Here is a 19,325-nt window from a genome sequence, read left to right as displayed (position 1 = left end):
GATGTACCGAATCCAGGATTCGGTTTCGGATTCGGACTGAATACCTACTTTTTGAGCAGGGTTTGGATTCGGAGGAATACTTAGGATTCAGTGAACCGAATCCAAGTCCTATATCTGCCCAGACGCACATCCATTTTAATATATCCCTCCAATGTGTGCGGTTCTTCTTTAAATAAAAGACACAAATCCGGTATTGAACGTAACTGTTGTATTTAATAACAAGAACACGTTTGATGAACCCTGTCGCGGCTCTCAACTCCCTACATTACTGGTGGCACATGCACTAAACACGTCATGCAGCTGCTGGATGCAAACATACCCCCTTATGCAACAGCACAGTCACATCACACTTTTCATGGAGTAAAGTTAAGCAGTAAACCTGTAATATATATTGTAATGGTAAACTGTTGTAGACTTTTGTGCTTTGTTGCTTTGTCTGAGATGTGTTATAGAGATCATACTGAGAGAAAAAAAAAAAAATTGGTGCACAGAAATATATATTTATTTGTAACTTTACAACTGTCAGATGTGCAAGATGTTGTTGAACAATGTGCTTTAGTAAATAAAATGTTACGTTACTGTAAGGTGCCAATACAAGTTGAACCATTTGGGAACTACTGTGTTTTATTACAATAATTTTTAAACTATATCTTAGCCTATTTGATATGTGTTACACACACGGTGCATTTAAATCAACGTGGGTTTTATTTCGCAGGTTTTATTTTGATCTAGACAGCATTCAGAACTGGGCAGACACAAAGCAAATGACATTTAATAGAGAAAAGTGTAAGGTACTGCACGCAAGCAATAAAAATGTGCTTTATAAATATCACATGGGAGATACTGAAATTGAAGAAGGAATCTATGAAAAAGACCTAGGAGTTTATGTTGACTCAGAAATGTCTTCATCTAGACAATGTGTGGAAGCTATAAAAAAAGGTCAACAAGATGCTCGGATATATTGTGAAAAGTGTTTAATTTAAATCAGGGAAGTAATGTTAAAACTTTACAATGCATTAGTAAGACCTCATCTAGAATATTGTGTTCAGTTCTGGTCACCTCGTTACAAAAAGGATATTGCTGCTCTAGAAAGAGTGCAAAGAAGGGCGACCAGAATTATCCTGGGTTTAAAAGGCATGTCATATGCAGACAGGCTAAAAGAATTGAATCTATTCAGTCTCGAACAAAGAAGACTACGCGGTGATCTGATTCAAGCATTCAAAATTCTAAAAGGTATTGACAATGTCGACCCAGGGGGCTTTTTCTGAAAAAAGAAACCAGGACCAGGGGTCACAAATGGAGTTTAGATAAAGGGGCATTCAGAACAGAAAATAGGAGGCACTTTTTTACACAGAGAATTGTGAGGGTCTGGAACCAACTCCCCAGTAATGTTGTTGAAGCTGACACCCTGGGGGGGCTCCCGAGTGGCGCATCCAGTAAAGACGCTCCGCGCTGAGTGCAGGATGTGCCCTATAGCCTGGATTCGAACCTGCGATCTCCATTACTTCGACCGTGACTGGGAGTTCCTAGGGGGTGGCGCACAATTGGCTGAGCGCTGCTCAGGTAGGGAGGGCTTAGGTCGGCAGGGGAATCCACGGCTCACCGCGCATCAGCGACCCCTGTCGTCGATAGGGCGCCTGTGGTTCTGCAGTGGAGCCGCCAGATCTGTGTTGTCCTCTGGCACTATAGGTCTGGTGGCATTGCTGTGGATCTGCAGTGCGAAAAATGACGGCTTGGCAGGAGCACGTTTCGGAGGACGCGTGTTCCAGCCTCCGTTTCCCGAGTCGGTGGGGGGGTTGCGAGCGGTGAGACGAGGATACAGATAATATTGGGCATGCTAAACTGGGGAGAGAAACCGGGGTAAAAAATTGGCGATGACGACTAAATTAAAAAAAAAAAAAAAAAAAGCTGCTTGATGAGATTATGGGATCAATAAGCTACAAACAACCAAACAAGCAAGATGGGTCAAATGGCCCCCTCTTGCTTGTAAACTTTTTTATGTTCTTAGGTTCTTATTCAGGTCACTCACGGTAATTTTTCCCTCATAGCGCTCAGAGAGGGTTGTCAAGAGGCTCCAGAATCTCGGGTCAAGTTTTTTTAACTCACCTCTCCAAACTGCAATGTATTCGACATGTAAAGTGAGTGTGAATTGCTTAGCAGTTTAGTAAATGTATTTAATTGTTTAATTGTGGTGGCGATTATATCCGGAGAGCCTAGTAACAACGATTAATCGTATTGCTTGAATTTTGTTATACAGTAAATGATATCTATCAAAGTAGTGTAACACCATTATTATAGATAACTTTGCACACTCTTGTGATATTTCATTTACCCTTGTGACAGCAGGTAAAGTTTATATTTGTTTAATATTTCTTGCTTCACACAGTCCCACCCAGTCAGAGACTCAGAAAGCCAATCAGCTGCTGTATAGGTCTGATTGATGGAAATGATCCTCGCAGGCAGGTGTGTGCTTTTGGTAATAACTAAGTAAAACAATTCAATTAATTTAGCGACAGTTCGCACAATTCACACTCACTTTATTGAATACATTGCAGCTCAGAGAGGTGAGTTACAAAATCTGACCTGCCTTGGCAACCCTACTCTCAGATCAGGTGACAGAGGTTGAAATGTCATTAAAGAAAATAGTGGGTTATGGCAAAGATGTAGCTCTCCTTTCTTGTAAAGGTAAAGTAAACAGTTCTGTATTTTGACGTTTCTGTTGTGGAGGGAGGGGACTAGTGGTAAATTGTGTATGTTTCAAACTGAAATCTTATTCAGGGATTTATTTCCATTCGGTAATAAAAATACTATGAACTAAAAGGCTCAAAACAATAGACTGTGTGCATCCCTTGTTAGTAGCTGCCAGTCTGTTTTTCATTGAACAGTTTCCTTCAGTTTTTCTTGACAGGTTTTGTATATTCAGTATACGGTTCGGTATTTGTCTGAATCTTTTGAGATGGATTCGGTATTTCGGCCGAATTTCAAAAACTTGGATTCGGTGCATCCCTACTACTGGGTGAAACAGAGATTTGAAACAGCATAGGAAACATAGATATATGTGTTTCCACATTAAGGTTTTGACAACTACTGTACCCAGACTCAATCTCAACACTTGCATATTCTATCAAACAACTGTTTTCATCTTCAAGGCTTCAACTCCAAACCAGGTTTGCATACATTTCCTTTTTTTCTTTTATCTTTATTATTTAATGCTCTTGCTCCTCCTGTACCTGTCTGTTTTTGCCTCCCTCTCGGCACCACCCTCTCCTGTACCCATTTCTACTTGCTTTCCTACTGCTCCATACTATGACTATCTTTAATATCCCTGTAATCCTTTCCTCTCATTCCTGTCCTGTCTCCTCCCTGCCACTGCAAATCTAACTCCTAACCTCATCTCCCTGCCTCTCCCTCTTTCCTCTGCTCCGCCCCTCACTGGCGCCCTCTGGAATTGTCGCTCTGCTTCTAACAAAGCTGACTTCATCTCTGCCTTTGCCTCCCATCTCTCTCTTGACTTCCTAGCTCCCATTGAAACCTGGATCTCCCCTGATAACACTACCACTCCGGCCTCCCTTTCTTCTCTCTATGTCCTCTCCAAGTCTCCTCGTCCCTCTGGATGGGGTGGGGGAGCAGGACTTCTGCCCTCTCCCTCCCTGGTGCTTTTCTGTCCCCCCTACTGTCCCCTCTCTGTTAGCACCTTTGAGTTTCACGCTGTTGAAATCACCTCCTCCTTATTGTTCTCTACCACCCTCCTGGACCCCTTAGTTACTTTCTTGATGAGCTTGACTTCCTCCTTTCCTCCCTCCCCTTTCTCTCCACCCCTGTTGTTCTACTAGGTGACTTCAACATCCACCTCTCTAACCATATCCACTCTGCTAGATTTCTTCACTTTCTTCACTCCTTCACCTTCTGTCCCTCCTAACCCCCCCCCCCCACTCCACTCACTTAGAGGGCCGTCAACTGTACCTCGTTTTCACCAGGGACTGCTTGCTCCCCGCCCTCTTGGTCACTCCTCTCGACATCTCTGACCACTGCTTTATCTCCTTCTCTCTGTCGCTCTCTTCCCTTCCTGCTCCACCGACCCCCTCTGTCACCTTCCGTTGAAACCTCCGTTCCCTCTCTCTCTCTGTCTTCTCCTCTGCTGCTCTCTTGCACCTCCCCTCTATCGTCTCCTCCCAACTCTCTGTAGAATCTGCTATCTCCACCCTTTCCTCATCCCTCACTTCCTGCCTCAACTCCCTTTGCCCTCTCACCCCACAACCTGCCCGTCTCTCCCCGCCCCAGCCCTGGCTCTCCTCCGTGCTCCGCTCGGCTGGTACCGAACTGTGCACTCCTGAAAAGAAATGGAAGAAAACCAATCTCCCTGCTGCCTTGGATCTCTATCGCTCGCGCCTCGCTTATATCTCTTCTACAATCACCTCTGCCAAACGCTCCCACTTCCACTCTATCATTCAGTCTTCCACTAACAATCCTCATGAACTTTTCTCTACCTTCCCCTCCCTCCTTAGCCTTCCAGCCTCTTCCACTCTCCTCCATCTCAGCTGATGACTTTGCCTCCTGCTTCTCCTCAAAAATTGCAGACATCACAAACTCTTCACTACCTCGCCTCCTTCCCCACCCATACCCTGTCCTCTGCTCACTCACTCCCCATCACCCTCTGCAACCCCTACTATTCTACCCTCCTTCTCGATCCTCTTAGACTGATCTCTGCTCCCTGCTCCAGAGACATAAACCCACCACCTGTGCTCTGGACCACCTCCCCACTCACCTCTTCCAGGCTGCTGCCCCTGCTCTACTCCCTTTTATTTCCTCTCTCCTCAACACTTCTCTGCTCTCTGGCTGTTTCTCCTCTGCCTTCAAACAAGTGTGCATCACCCCCATCTTAAAAAAAACCCTCCTTGGATCCCTCATCCCCACAGAACTACCATCCTGTCTCCCTCCTCCGGTTCCTCTCTAAAACCTTGCGGTACACTGCCAGCTCTCTGCTTTCCTGTTAACACATTCTCTGCTCGACCCCCTCCAATTTGGGTTTCGCCTTGCACACTCCACTGAAACTGCTCTTCTCTCCGTCACAAACTCTCTACTCATGCCGCCTCCTCCCTCTCCTCTGTCCTAATTCTCCTTTACCTCTCTGCTGCCTTTGACACAGTTATAACTCTATCGTCCTGTCCTCCCTTGCTGACCTGGGACTCTCCAGCACTGCTCTTGTCTGGTTCTCCTCCTACCTCTCTAAGCGCACATATCGGGTGTCCTGGCATGGCTCACCCTCTGCTTCTTGCTCTCTTTCGACAGGTGTCCCCCAAGGCTCAGTCCTGGGACCCCTCCTGTTTTCTCTCTACATCTGCTGTCTGGGTCCCCTCATCTCCTCCCATGGCTTCTCGTATCATTTATATGCTGATGATACCCAGATCTTCCTCTCCTTTCCCACCTCTGACTGTGACATTTCCTCCCGTGTCACTTGCATCATCTCAAACTCAACCTCTCCAAATCAAATTCCCCCCTTCTCTTCCTTCCCCACTGCTGATCTCTATCTCTATTCCGCTTGAATCCACCACCCTCTCTCCCTCCTCATCCACCAAGAACCTTGGTGTCACCCTTGATCCCTCCCTCTCCTGCTCTCAGCACATCTCAGCACATATGATGCTGTGTGGTCCAGTGGTTAAAGAAAAGGGCTTGTAACCAGAAAGTCCCTGGTTCAAATGCTGCGTCTTTCGGGTGAGACGTTGTTGTGATTCTGTAGCTGATGCATAGTTCACACACTCTAGTCTCTGTAAGTCGCCTAGGATAAAGGCATCTGCTAAATAAACAAATAATAATAATCTCTACTCTGACACGCTCCTGTCGCTTCTTCCTCAGCAACATACGCTCCCCAGCCTCCAAAGCCTGCTCCTTCTCCACCCTTGCCCCTCAATGGTGGAACCTGACCATAGATATCAGGACTGCTCAGTCCCTGACCACCTTCCGGCACCTCCTAACAACACACCTGTTCAGACAACATCTGTAAACATCACAACTCTCGACCATACTGGACTATATGGCACCCAATTGAACCAGTATTGTACTTGCACTGAACTGCTCCATGCCTTGTCGCATTCAACTACTGATCCTAACTATAACTACTTACTGTATCTTGTATTTGATTTTACTCTCATAGGTAACCGTGCTCATGTTTTTTGTAACTGCTCTTATTTGAAAGCCTTGCCATCCATTTATCATACTTACTATGTCTTCTTAGTGGACTTTATACTCATATAAGCAAATATTTAGTATACGTTTTAACTGCTCTCAGTCAAACTCGCCATTATTTATAATTTACTGTATTCTTTATTTTGCTCTTACTTGAATTTGATCTGATACGTTCATAACTGCTCTTATCTGTATTATGATATTCTCTAATGTGATATTTTATAATGTGATATTTTAAAATGTGATACTTTATACTGTGATATTATGTAACAATTGTAAGTCACCCTAGATAAGGGCGACTGCTAAGAAATAAATAATAAAAATAATAATCTTATGGTACTGTACTAGTAAAACTCTTTTCATGGTTTACCTTTTCCATGCATTGTATTTTCTTCTTCTTCGTGTCATGTACTGTATGTACGTCATGTCCGTCACTGTATGTACAGTGCTGTAAAATATGCAGTGTTTGTACTGATATCTTAACTTTTATTTACAGACCTAGCTTGGGAAGTTCACTACATTTTTGGGAATTTTACTATAGCTTCAGGAGATGGATGGTTGTAAGAAAAAGCTTCTCTGTTTATGCATGCTCCCTGTGATGAAGAACATTAGCCAATTAATATGGTCTAGTTGGCCACAAGGCCCAGTACTGTTTCCATGGTGATATCCCCTGTGCATAGTAATGAAGATGCTTCATGGTTGTGTTTTGAATGATGGTGTTTATGTTTTTGAGTGGTGTTTTCCATTATAGTTTTTTTTCCATTCCTTTTACTCATGAGATACAGTAAGTGCAGATTTCCTGGGATGCATTCCCAGTATTCTCAGTCTATTGCACTAGCAGCACTACTGTGCAACATTTTGTTCGTTGTTGTCTGTTCTGTATAATACAGTAGATTGTAGTCAACCACATGGGACACAAGCTTAAAACCTACTGATCACTGCAGCACTCCATTTGGGCAGAAAACCCAACAGAGACAACATGCTTTGTCTACAAGGGACAGTACTACATAAACCTATTCATCACACTATGACATCTAATTGTAATTGCAGTTGCAGAAGTACATGAAAGTGGTGGGTCAGTGTCTCTACATTAGTACCTTTTTAGTACAAAAGCAAAGTCTGTTTCTGCCTGCAAGGACACAACTGGAAGTAAATTACATCGGTTCAGCTCATTCTCTATTCTCTGGATTATATTATCCCTTGTTTTTTGTGAGATTCATCCTTTGATTTGAAAAGGGACTTTGCAATAAATGAATGGTTTCATTTTCTTACTAAATATACTGATGCACAAAAGAAACGCAACACTCAGGTCTAATGGATTTAATCAAATATTTTAAACATAGATATCAAACAAAATCACAGAAAATGTGAAAATAAATACAGCTCAAAGAATGAAACGTGACACACTGTCAAAATGAAAACATTACAAAGTTAGTATTGGTTATGACCTCCCTGAGCATTAACACAATCCTGGCAGTGCTGACGCAGAGACCTGATCAGCCTCTGGATAGACTGCTGTGGGATGTTCCGCCACTCTTCCTGTGCAGCTGCAGCCAGCTGGTGAAGGTTGTCTCCTGTGGATGGCACTGGCAATTTGATCCCACAGATGATCTATTGGACAGGTCAGGAGAAAAAGTTGGCCACGGCAAGACGTTGTTTGAAGTTGTGCAATTGTAATCCTAACACTGTGTGGTCTTGCATTGTCCTGCTGGAAAATCAACACTTCTGGATTGGCCTGAATAACACAATGCTCACCACGACATCTCCACACACGTTGTCTTCTGTCAGGTATGTCAAGGGCAAAACGGCCTTCATCGGTGAATAAAACATTCCACCACTCTCTCTGACACCACCTCAGATGTTCTCTGGCCCACAGAAGATGGTGATTTCATCTCTCAGCTGTCAACATGTTACCCCTGAACAGCCTCCGAGCATGCAAATCATTTTCATGCAGACGGCTAGCTACAGTCATTCTGCTGATGCGCAGGTTATTTCTTCCTGGAATTTCTCTTGCTGTAACCACTGCAGTCTGAAAAAGATTATGCAGATGGATCAGTCGTACATGGCGGTCCTGGCCGATGTGGTGGCCTGTCCCTCACAGAACCGGTTTTCTGGTTTCTCTGGACTAGTCTGCTGATTGTTGAAGCAGAACATTCTCTGGGCAACTTCTCTCACAGACAGATCAATCTTCAATCATGCCGAGAGCAACAAAGCAATCTTTATTACTCAAGCAGGACATGGTCGTCTTGCACTGTTCTTGCGTTAATTAAAATATGTTATTTCAAATGGCTATTTATACAGATTCTTAATCAACTCATTCTGGCAATTTTAACTCTATTCAAATACCAAACACTGCGCACCTGGCATTTTTATGACTTGAGCTAAATATTTTGTTGTTATCGCAAGGAACAATACTACTCAAACGATCAACAAACCTACTCACTATTTAAAATGTAAATAGCATTATGTATGTGACTGTTTTTATGTGTTTTTGTCCAGTGCCAGATGGCATAACAAACAGTAAATAATAATGCTGGTAAGTAATACAGTGGCGTGTATTACTTACGTTTATAATCCCCAGGCTGGTCCCGAAATAATAGTCCTGTTATTGTATCCCCACAATAAACACAAAACACATACACAAGTTCCTTTAGTGCGTGAATTAGTGATTGTGGTACAAATACAGTTTATTTAGATACAGCAGTGTGGAGTAGTGGTTAGGGCTCTGGACTCTTGACCTGAGGGTCGTTGGTTCAGTCCCAGGTGGGACACTGCTGCTGTACCCTTGAGCAAGGTACTTTACCTAGATTGCTCCAGTAAAAACCCAACTGTGTAAATGGGTAATTGTATGTAAAAATAATGTGATAACTTGTAACAATTGTAAGTCGCCCTGGATAAGGGCGTCTGCTAAGAAATAAATAATAATACGAGTGAAGTGCTGTTCTGGGTTTGTGCCGGCCTCTAGCTACAGCTCCGGAACGTGATAGCGGTCTAGTGATAACAAGTAACAAATAGTCAGTACAAAACAAACACGATTACTTCACAAAAACACAGGTCCTTCCGGGTCACTTTATATTCACCAGAACGAAGGAACAGAGTACTTTGCTTTGACCCCTTTTATACCGTCACTCATGACCCCTTGGTAAACGATTGCAGACGCTCCTCCAATCCGCGGCTGCCACATCATTTCCCTTCCGGGTCAGTGAGTTAGTGTACCGAAGCTGCGTCCCTTTTCTAAATGACTGACTTCCTTTTAACCCTCGGAACGAAGTGTCAGGCCAACTAGTCCAGAGTACTCTGTTCCCGTTACTTAGCGCCCTCACAGGTCGGGAGGGAGATTTACCACCAAGAATCATTATCTTTCTGTCACAGTGCCCAATGACCTATTGATGTAAAACTTAGACTGTTGTGTTTTCATTGTGCATCAGTATATATCCTACAGGAACAATATCTGTAATGGCCAAAGTGTCTTTGTATTCCGACACATAGTTTATTACAGCAATGGTTGTCACTAATTTGCTGCATTTCAATTGGCTACTTTTTACTTAAAACGAATACAACAGAACCATGTCGATTTCATTGTGTTATCTATCCCATGTGAAGTATATGCATTACTAGTGATGTGACTGACGTAGATAGTATTCTATGTTCAGTAACTTATTTAACAAAACGTTGATCCAATTCAGACAGATATATCCTGCATTAGTGTAACTGATCACCAGAACTTCTGTACTCAGAATTATATTGTTCCAAAAATTACATGTAATAAAAAATATTAACATCAGGGTGTTAGCCACCTTTGATAATCATTTGAACAGCTGCTAATGATTGTCCACTCCAAGTTTCATCACAACTGTATCATCTATAGATATATACACTTGCCAAGTGTGACATAAGGAGATATTATTCCAATTGTGAGGGAGGGATTGGAATACATTGTTCATGTCTTACCCCATTGTAAGAGGACTTCCTTGTGTTTGGGTTTTCCTACAATTCTTGGGGGTTGACATGGCCCTGGGGCAACACTTAGTGTGCGAACAGGCAGGCTTTCAGAACACTAGGAAATAAAATAAAATTGATTATTAAGATTATTTTAATATATGGTAAAACCAAGCACAGCAGTGAATGGGCAGAAAGGAAAATGTACGTTTTGTGAAAGACAGCCATTAAGATGTTTTTTTTTTTTTAAATTTAGTAGTCGCCAATTGATTTTACCCAATTTTTCTCCCAATTTGAAATATCCAGTTGTATTTTAGGCTCAGCTCACCGCTACCACCCCTGCACTGACTCGGGAGTGGCGAAGACGAACACACGCTATCCTCTGAAGTGTGTGCCGTCAGCCGACCTCTTCTTTTCACTCTGCAGACCCGCCATGCAGCCAACCCAGAGCTACAGCGTCTGAGGACAATGCAGCTCTGGGCAGATTACAGGCAAGAACATAGGCGCCCGGCCAGTCTACAGGGGTCGTTGGTGCACGGTGAGCCGAGGACACCCTGGCCGACCTAAGACACCCCCCCCCCCCTTTACCACAGAAGCATTGTGAAGTGACCATCTGACTTTATAACAGTGTGTAGATACACAGTAATTAAAGGCTAGCAATGTTATTTTGTAATGAGTTAATAAATGAATTTCAAAACATAGAAACACCTCTATATTAGTTGTACTTTATGTAGTGTACTTAGTTCTTATACCAGTAGCCATATTGTTTACACTGTAATTGCTGGATGCTAGAACAGCCAATAAAAAGATGTAGAAAAGGAATATGATTATTATGAACAAAGGCTTGCTAAATAGTGTAGCTTAATACATGCATACTTTTACAAATTGTTTTTTTCTACATGTTTGTATACAGGTTACGCATTATATACAAGGTGCACAGTAAACACGCGGTTATAGTACAGTATTTTTACATAGTACAGTATCTTTGATAGTATAGTTGACAATAAGACCATCCAAGTCCTGTCATTCAAGCGTATGTCATTTTAACAACTAATTCTATTAAAATGCTGTTTATATATATAATGAAGATAGCGGATGAATGGTTCATGTTCTTTTCTTTCATGTTTAGGATGCTATCATCAGTGTAACACGCTGGTCCTGCACCAAGGCTTTCTAGGACTTGGATTCTTTGTACTCCTTTGAATCAACAGCAAATAATTAAAATGATGTGTGGGCCACCTGCACATAAAGCTGTATTCTGTTCTAATTACATTTTAAGGTGGCTTCATATTTAAAAAGCCTTTAAAAAATGCTGTGAATGTTAATGTGTCTTAAAGGACCAAAACATCTGAATGAAGAAACACAAATGACTCATCTCTTGGAATATAGGTCCAGATTTCCAAAGCCTTTTCTCTAGTATTTTAATTAAACTATATATTTTTTAAATGTACCAAACAACTAAGTACTGTCATTTAATGTTTTAAGGTTTTGTTTCTATTGTAAGTTTAACATTAACATGGAATTTCCTTCTTGCAAAAATCAGTGAGTAAAAATATACCTCATATTGTGTTATACATGAACTGTTGTGCTCTGCATATAAACAGGTCCTTCCTCCATACCTGACTGTGCCCACCAGTGCTGATGCAGCACGCCCGCAGTCTATACAAAGTGCCTGGTTTCAAATGATCACACACATGCTCCGTGGCAGATCCACTGTATGCTATCTCCCATTGGTTTGCTGTAAAGGCAAATACATCAAAGCATTTTCATTTTGCAGCCCTCTGCAAGATAACAAAACGAAAAGTGGGGCAGACGTGGAGAATAAAAAAGGCACAATGGATTAAATCTATCCTATAGTTGGTCGTTAATTGCCCAAACTCCTCTGGCAACATATGTACTGTTCTCATAAGTGGGCATTTTGGATAATCGGTGTTCCTGTGGAATGACTTGTACTGTACAGGATGTCATGCAGTTGGTTTACACAATGCAGAGCTGTGTTTTGGATAATTGAGAGCAATATGTATGTACTGCACCTCTCGATGGTGTGTTGCCAAAAAACAGTGAAACAGTGCAGGTGCAGACACTAACTGAATGTCAGCAAGTCCAGCAAATTCATATACATGTGCTTACCATCCGAGTTTCCTTCTGATATTTCCAATAGGTATTTCAAGATTTCTGAACCTCCATTGTCTTGTGGGGGATCTGAAGGGAAATAAGAGCACAAAGAGGTTTTGTTTTATATTAGTAAGCAAACTAAACAGTAGAACTATTTCTCAGCCCACACCACAAAGTGTACTGAGCAGACATAAACAGAGGATACGGAATGAACGTTCATAGAGTCCTGTAGTTGTTCCACAATAAACGCTCAATGAGAATTCTGTTTATATAGCAAGTACAATAGATGGAAAATAAAGTTAAGTTAAACTTAACTTAAACAAATAAACTTAAATTAAACAACTACTTTCCTTACAGAGAAACTCTACTTCCACTTGACAAAGCGGCATCATTTGGAACTGTGCGATTCGCCCAGTCATTCTGTCATTGGATTTGAAGACAAGATGGATTCCAAAATAAAATTACAGTTTAAGAAATAAATAAATACAAATAAAAAGCATCCAGGAACACATTAAACCCCCCAAGAGATCAGGCATGTCAATCAACACCTATGTCTGGGGCACACAAATTCAAGATTACCTTTTATTAAATACTGAAATCCCTCTCCTGACAAAAAGACACTAGGGCCCTCATTCACTAAATAGCCAGGGGTTGGCAACTTGTCCATACACGGACACGCATGTCCGTGGCAGGAGTTATCAGTGTGCGGTGAATACGTCTAACACGCACACACATGTAATTGTATATAATTAATGTTTTGATTGTCTGTGGACAATAAAATTATGTTGTTTTTTTTATTTTTAAATGTCCGTCACCACTCGATATGGTGCCCACCCCTGTAAATAGCGGTAATGTGTTTTGCATGCAGTAAGGCCCTTTACTCCGTGCTCGGTACACCTGCTGCATTCACTAACCAGTGGCAGGTAACCCAGCGCTTAGAAAAAAGTGTGTGGAAAAAAGTACCGCGTTCGATTCATTTAAATATAATGAATAATGTTAATGAATGGAAATATATGCATATTACGTCACAAAATACCTCAAACCATATGCACTTAGAGGCGCTAACTTTACAAAGTGCCTCAGCGTGTGTTAAAAGTACCGCTTATTGAAACCAGGAGGTGTCACAGAACCAGAAGAAGAGCTGCACAGGAGAGAAGAAGAGTCAGGGAGAGAGTATTTCAGACCTGGCAGACATTACTAGGGCTGTGTGAGGAGGAGGTAATAACTAGATACAGACTGAGCACCGATCATACTAGCCTTATATGTAGGCCCCTGGAAAATTCACGATATCATGGATTTCACAGAAATCATGTATTTGACTGCCTACCGTGAAAAATATGCAATTGTGTGTCTGCCTTTGTAATAATAGACAACATAACAGAGGGAGAAACACTAGCTGTTTACATCTATGCTTAGTCGTATATAATGTTTTTTTTTCTTTTATTAATATATTGTAGCGACCCGGACACCGTTCTGCGTCTGCTGGACTTTTATGTTGTCCCGTTTATTTGTTTTGTCTGTCTTGTCCTGTGTACATGTTACATGTATTGTAAGGGTGCAACCACGACACCTTGAATGGGGAAAGAAGCACGGATAGACCCGGTTGGTCAGTGTGAGTGGAGTGGGCGGGAGCAATGGAAGGGGTATAAGTACCGCCTGCGCAGGAATGTGAGGGAGAGAGTTGCAGGTTTGAGTGGTGAACGGATGAGTGCACGGAGCTGGGTTAATTAGAGAGGAAGAGGGCCTGCAAAGGAGTGTGTGCGACCGAAGCCTGGGAGTGGCTTAGAGTGGGAGCCTGAGAGAGAGACAGAGAGAGCGAGAGACAGAGAAAGCGAAAGTGTAGGATAGTGATAGAAAGAGAGAATTTATTTTATTGTTTTTTGTGGTATGGTCTTGGCTCAAACAGGGACCATGTTCATTTCATAAATTGGTTTAAAATTGTACCCCGCAACGTCGCCGTCTTCTGATTCATCTTCAAGGGCACGGGTCACTACAATATCATTTTTTGACGGTATCTGTGGTTTTAAAACATAATCAAAATACTATTAGACATGTACAGTGTGTATAAACAAAAACACACAAGCTTCGGTCTCATCATTTCAGTTTGCAGTTAAAGTTTCTCCCGTGTTTAATATTTTGGGATTAAAGGCAGCAATATAGGCTATAGGAATTATACGGCCATTGTAATTAATGTGTCAACATAAGTTTTAAAGGTTTACAAAACTCATAAATGTTGTTGAATATGTCATTCAAGGTTGTTTTTAAAAAATCTACTTTGTCTGCTTGCTTTTTTTTGCAGTCAACATAGATACATATTTTATTGTTTCAATAGCGACTCGAATTCCAATGTTACAATGTACTCGTACATCCTCAGACGGTCCGGGATATATGAAGATTACGAGGCAGGTGTATGTGCAACACTTCTGGCTATGTTGATATATTTGTATAGTCACCATGTACTTGTGACATTTAAGTAGGCTATGCTTAAAATAGCTTTAAAATATACAAAAGAAACTGTAAATGTCCAATAAATGAATGTACACAGAGTGCGAATTGAGGTGCAGTCATAAATACAAGCAATCAGACGTCATCTAATGTAAAAAAAAGTGACGTTTCGCCAAACACCTTTTGAAATGTAAATAGTGAGTGCTTTGCTGTCTTTTGATTAATATTAGAAAATAAATCAGAGGGAGATCAAGTTTAACAAACAAATATTTATTTGATTTGCAGAGTTAAACATAAATATTCCATTAACAATTACTTTCTCTGCTTTGACTGTCTCGCAGGACTCTGTGATTTGGGATAAGACCCCAGCCCTCTTCCTATAGAGTGCATTTATTTTGTCCTTAATGTTTCATCAGCACCAAAAAGCCTTTCATAATTCCCCACCACTTCTCATGCTAATACATTTAGCTCCTGGTCTGTAAACTTTAGATTCCTCACTCTGTCCTCCTTTGTCACTGTCATTGTGACAAACTCAGAACCTTACTTACCTTTTCTTTAGAAATGAATCAATTAGCTTGCTTTATTTATGCATATAATTAGCTTAGGTGAATAGAGCAGCCGCTGCTTCATTTTTGAGCGTGGTGTGGCTTCTCCTTGCCACGCGGTAATTCTGGTCATTTACCGCCATTTAGTGAATGAGGCCCTAGGTATTTGTGATGCTAAGGAATCTTCATACAGTTGACTAATAACATTGCCATGAATAATGAATATCAGGGTTGGGGTCAATTCCTGTTTTTCAATTCCAATTCTATTTCCAATTCATTTTTCCTTAAAAAGGAATTGGAATTGACATTTTAGAGACGTAACAATTGTTGAGATTGTTCAACTGCTGTCATTTGAAGTCTTTGATTGAACAACAGTGACTTCAATTAAAGTAGTGTGTTGCCATTGTGAGAAGCTCATTTAAACAGACTACTACTAATTGTGATTTTGATCAATGATGTGCTGGAATTGATTAAAAGGGAATTGGAACTGGAAAACAGGAATTGACTCCAACCCTGATGAGTATTGGCAAAGACAACAGCCACAACGTTGTTGGTTAAGTTTCTTTGAAATGCAGATCTTGAGTTGCCAACATACCCCATTTCACACATAAGCTGTGAGGTGTAATGGCTCCTTTGGTACAAAGCCTGGAAGGAGGTCCGGGCCTGTCTGGACTTGTGGTGCAAACAAGGACCTCACTGGGGTTGCTTTTCCCTTCCACATTGGAGGCAATGAGCTGAAAAGTATATGACAAACATAGCAAGTTTGATATCCAGGGTGTAAATTAAGTCACAGAATATGAGCAAATGAACATTGCTTTCTGCTGCCAATATAGGTGTTGTACAATGTGTCGCAGGAATGGGTTGCTAGGTTGGCAAGCAAAGGGACATTAGCTTTTCATTTTAAACACTTCCCTGATTTGTAAACACTGCGTCTGTCCTGTGACTTTATTCACAGCCTTATTTACTGGGATGTCAAATCCACTGTGCGTCAGTGGACCTCTTCAGGCTTCCCCTAGATGTGCAAAGCTGTTACACTCCTTTAAAACAAAAAGGGATTTTTTTTATTAAAATGGCAATTATATGGTAATTGATGGTTTTGTGTTGAAAGACTCCTTACCTTTCCCAATCTTTCTCATTTAGTGTCTCAACCTAATTATGTATTTATCCTTTATATCCTTCATACGCTTTATTTTAACTCTTACAAAACATCTGAGTCAATGCTCTGAAATTCTCACTTATTGAGAGAGAAAGGGCCAACATCATTCATGCAGATTTTAAGGGGATAAGGAAACAACCAATTATAAGCTGTCAAACTCAAAATAATGTCCAACATTTAATTGTTTTAAGGGGAATGTATAAATGGATAGATGACATAATTCGGAAATAAAGGCAAATGAAGGGTGAGAAGTTAAAACTTTACACAAATCTATCTGTCCACTAGACAGTGATGGCACTAACTAATATAAAGACACTTTGGCTGACACAACCTACATTACATAAGTCTATGGCAAGCAACTAGAACCGAAGATTACCTCTGTTCGTCCTTATGAAAGCACTTTGCCGCGTATCAAAAATATATTATAAATATATTTGTCATCATTTACTATATTTTGATCTTTACTGTGATTCTTAATGTAGACTTTGACAAATGTTTGCCATTCAGTCATTGCAATATATATATATATATATATATATATATATATATATATATATATATATATAAAATGTACAGGTCTCTCTGACCTGCAGTATTAGAACTACTCATGACAGACAGGTGCACAAGTTTAGCTGAGCATAGCTAAATGTCATGAGAATGCTGCTCAGGTATTAACCATTACAAATATTCTGCTGTATACAATTTAATTTCTCTGTGTACATGCAGTTAGAAATTACTACACAAACACTATCACATTTTCAAAACTGCTTATTAAGCATACATGTTTATTCTGAATACTACCAATCTGTTTGTTTTATAATATCCAGTACACATGTGTGCATATCCAAATAGCAATACTAAGACAGATTAGGAATCACGTTTTCAAAAAGGTGAACAGTTAATATTCAGAAACACAAACAGATTTGTCAAATACACAGTGCATTCTGTGCACAGATGTGCCTTCAGTTCCTTCAGTAAAACGGAGCCTGTACTTTTGTTTCAATCAATATTCACTGGCTGCACTTTTGCTTTGAATCAATACTGTATCAGTGCCAAAATTAACTAACCTGAGAAGAAAAATAACAAAGGCAGGAAAAAAATAGTGCAGCTCAGGTCTTGCATAGCACTGCAGGTGTACCTCTGGACTCTTGACCGGAGGGTTGTGGGTTCAATCCCCAGTGGGGGACACTGTTGTTGTACCCTTGAGCAAGGTACTTTACCTAGATTGCTCCAGTAAAAACCCAACTGTATAAATGGGTAATTGTATGTAAAATAATGTGATATCTGTATAATGTGAAATAATGTATAATGTGATATCTTGTAACAATTGTAAGTCGCCCTGGATAAGGGCGTCTGCTAAGAAATAAATAATAATAATAATACACAAACATTACAAAACAATGAGAAGAATATATGTGGGGGGGGGCACAGATGAACCAATAACAAAACTGTTTTTAGAAACATTTCCTGATTCTCTTCTGTCAATTTCTAAGGAATACATGTTTTTTGTTGTTTATAACGTGAAAAACAAAATCTTGTGGTTCATGTTTATCACTGTTTTGAAACAATGTAGATTACAGTGTGTGGGGGAGGGGGTTGGGACTGTGAGGAATTCAAACAATAAAAACATCACATTTGGTTTAGTACTTATCATACAAGTAGACCATGGAAACAGCCAGGATATTTGGTAGTTTCATCCCTACAGTTTTCAATCTGTGTATTGAAAAGTGCCAATATGATTACTTCCTAGCACTAGTGTCTGAACACAGATAAACATGTTGTCCTTGTCGGGTCCAAATCGTGATGAGTTTGTCTTTTTTGTTATGAATGCACTTGGTTATTGCTTTAAACAGATTCACATAACTCTTAAATGCTTGTCTAACAAAAGCAGTATGTTGTTCAGTTTTGTGATTAATTTGGTAATTTGTATGATAACAATTACATATCTCATCATAATTAGAATAGGCAGCACTCATTTTATCAGTGTATGGTGGTTCATTGCCAGCTGTGAAATTAAATTAACCCTTTCATGTGTGAGATATTGAAAATAGCTTTAAAAAAATTTGGACACATAATAAATATATTTTGAATCGACAATATTTTTTTTCCATGAGGGGGGGGGGGGGGGGGGGGGGGTAGAGTGGAAATGGCATCCTCATATGAGGCTATCCTGTGTTTGCGTCTTCCACATGTACACAAGACTAGAAGAGAGTTTTTTTCTGTCCCCATATGGGGTTGCCATGCATGACAGGGTTAAGCTGTCATTATAGAAGGACTCTGTTAGCCTATTGTATACATTGATATTAAGGTGTGTACTACAATAAAAGCATTGAATATATTCTACATATGAAATTCTTCAAGTACAACAGACAAGCTGTCTTAACTGAACAGATTCAATGGAAATCAATGATAAAACATATTAACATTCACCATCCACCAATGCAAAGACCAATGCAAAATAATTTGTTTACAAATCAAATATCAATAAGCAGAGAAGTGGTATTTGGTATCCTAATTAAAATGCTGTGCACAGCATTTGTTTTCACAGACCATGGTTAGCACTAATCTTGCCTTACCTAAGGTAACCTTATGTTGTTCAGAATTAGTGCCACATATGTTCAAAGGGCAACATAGTTTCTTCTCAAAACACTACATTACAACAGTACAGCACGTGTGAAAATCTAGAAGCAATTTGTAGTTATACAGAAAAGTGATTTATAATTATTGGCCTTGAAATATTTGAATGGTTTGAAAAGCTGTTCAGGTACTTAGATCTTATTCTAACAAAGCATAACTAAAATGTTAAACCAAGTGCCTTGCCTCAATACAACTTGCTAGGTTTCATCCATAATTCAAAACCCAGTTCATTTCACCTAGGCAACTACACTGCCTGGACACTATATTATGATGTGTCTACCCCATCAGATACCCCATCAATAATG

General features: G+C 40.4%; 1 protein-coding gene across 5 annotated transcripts in view; it reads right to left on the bottom strand.

The window, feature by feature from the left end:
- The window catches only part of LOC117417358 (fibronectin type III domain-containing protein 3B-like), a 247,917-nt gene that overhangs the window by 43,434 nt on the left and 185,158 nt on the right, over positions 1–19,325 (bottom strand). For all 5 annotated transcript variants that reach the window (XM_034029463.3, XM_034029464.3, XM_059034586.1 and 2 more), the window contains 4 exons: positions 15,823–15,961; positions 12,253–12,324; positions 11,742–11,860; positions 10,135–10,240 (listed from right to left, as the gene is read on the bottom strand). In XM_034029463.3, the coding sequence (XP_033885354.1) occupies positions 10,135–10,240; positions 11,742–11,860; positions 12,253–12,324; positions 15,823–15,961 (436 nt within the window). The remainder of the gene's footprint in view (positions 1–10,134; positions 10,241–11,741; positions 11,861–12,252; positions 12,325–15,822; positions 15,962–19,325) is intronic.

This window comes from Acipenser ruthenus, chromosome 12 (genome assembly GCF_902713425.1).
Source record: "Acipenser ruthenus chromosome 12, fAciRut3.2 maternal haplotype, whole genome shotgun sequence".
In the NCBI taxonomy this organism is placed as follows: Eukaryota; Metazoa; Chordata; class Actinopteri; order Acipenseriformes; family Acipenseridae; genus Acipenser; species Acipenser ruthenus.
Note: the sequence above shows the minus strand (reverse complement) of the source record. Positions and strands in the feature narration are given on the sequence as shown.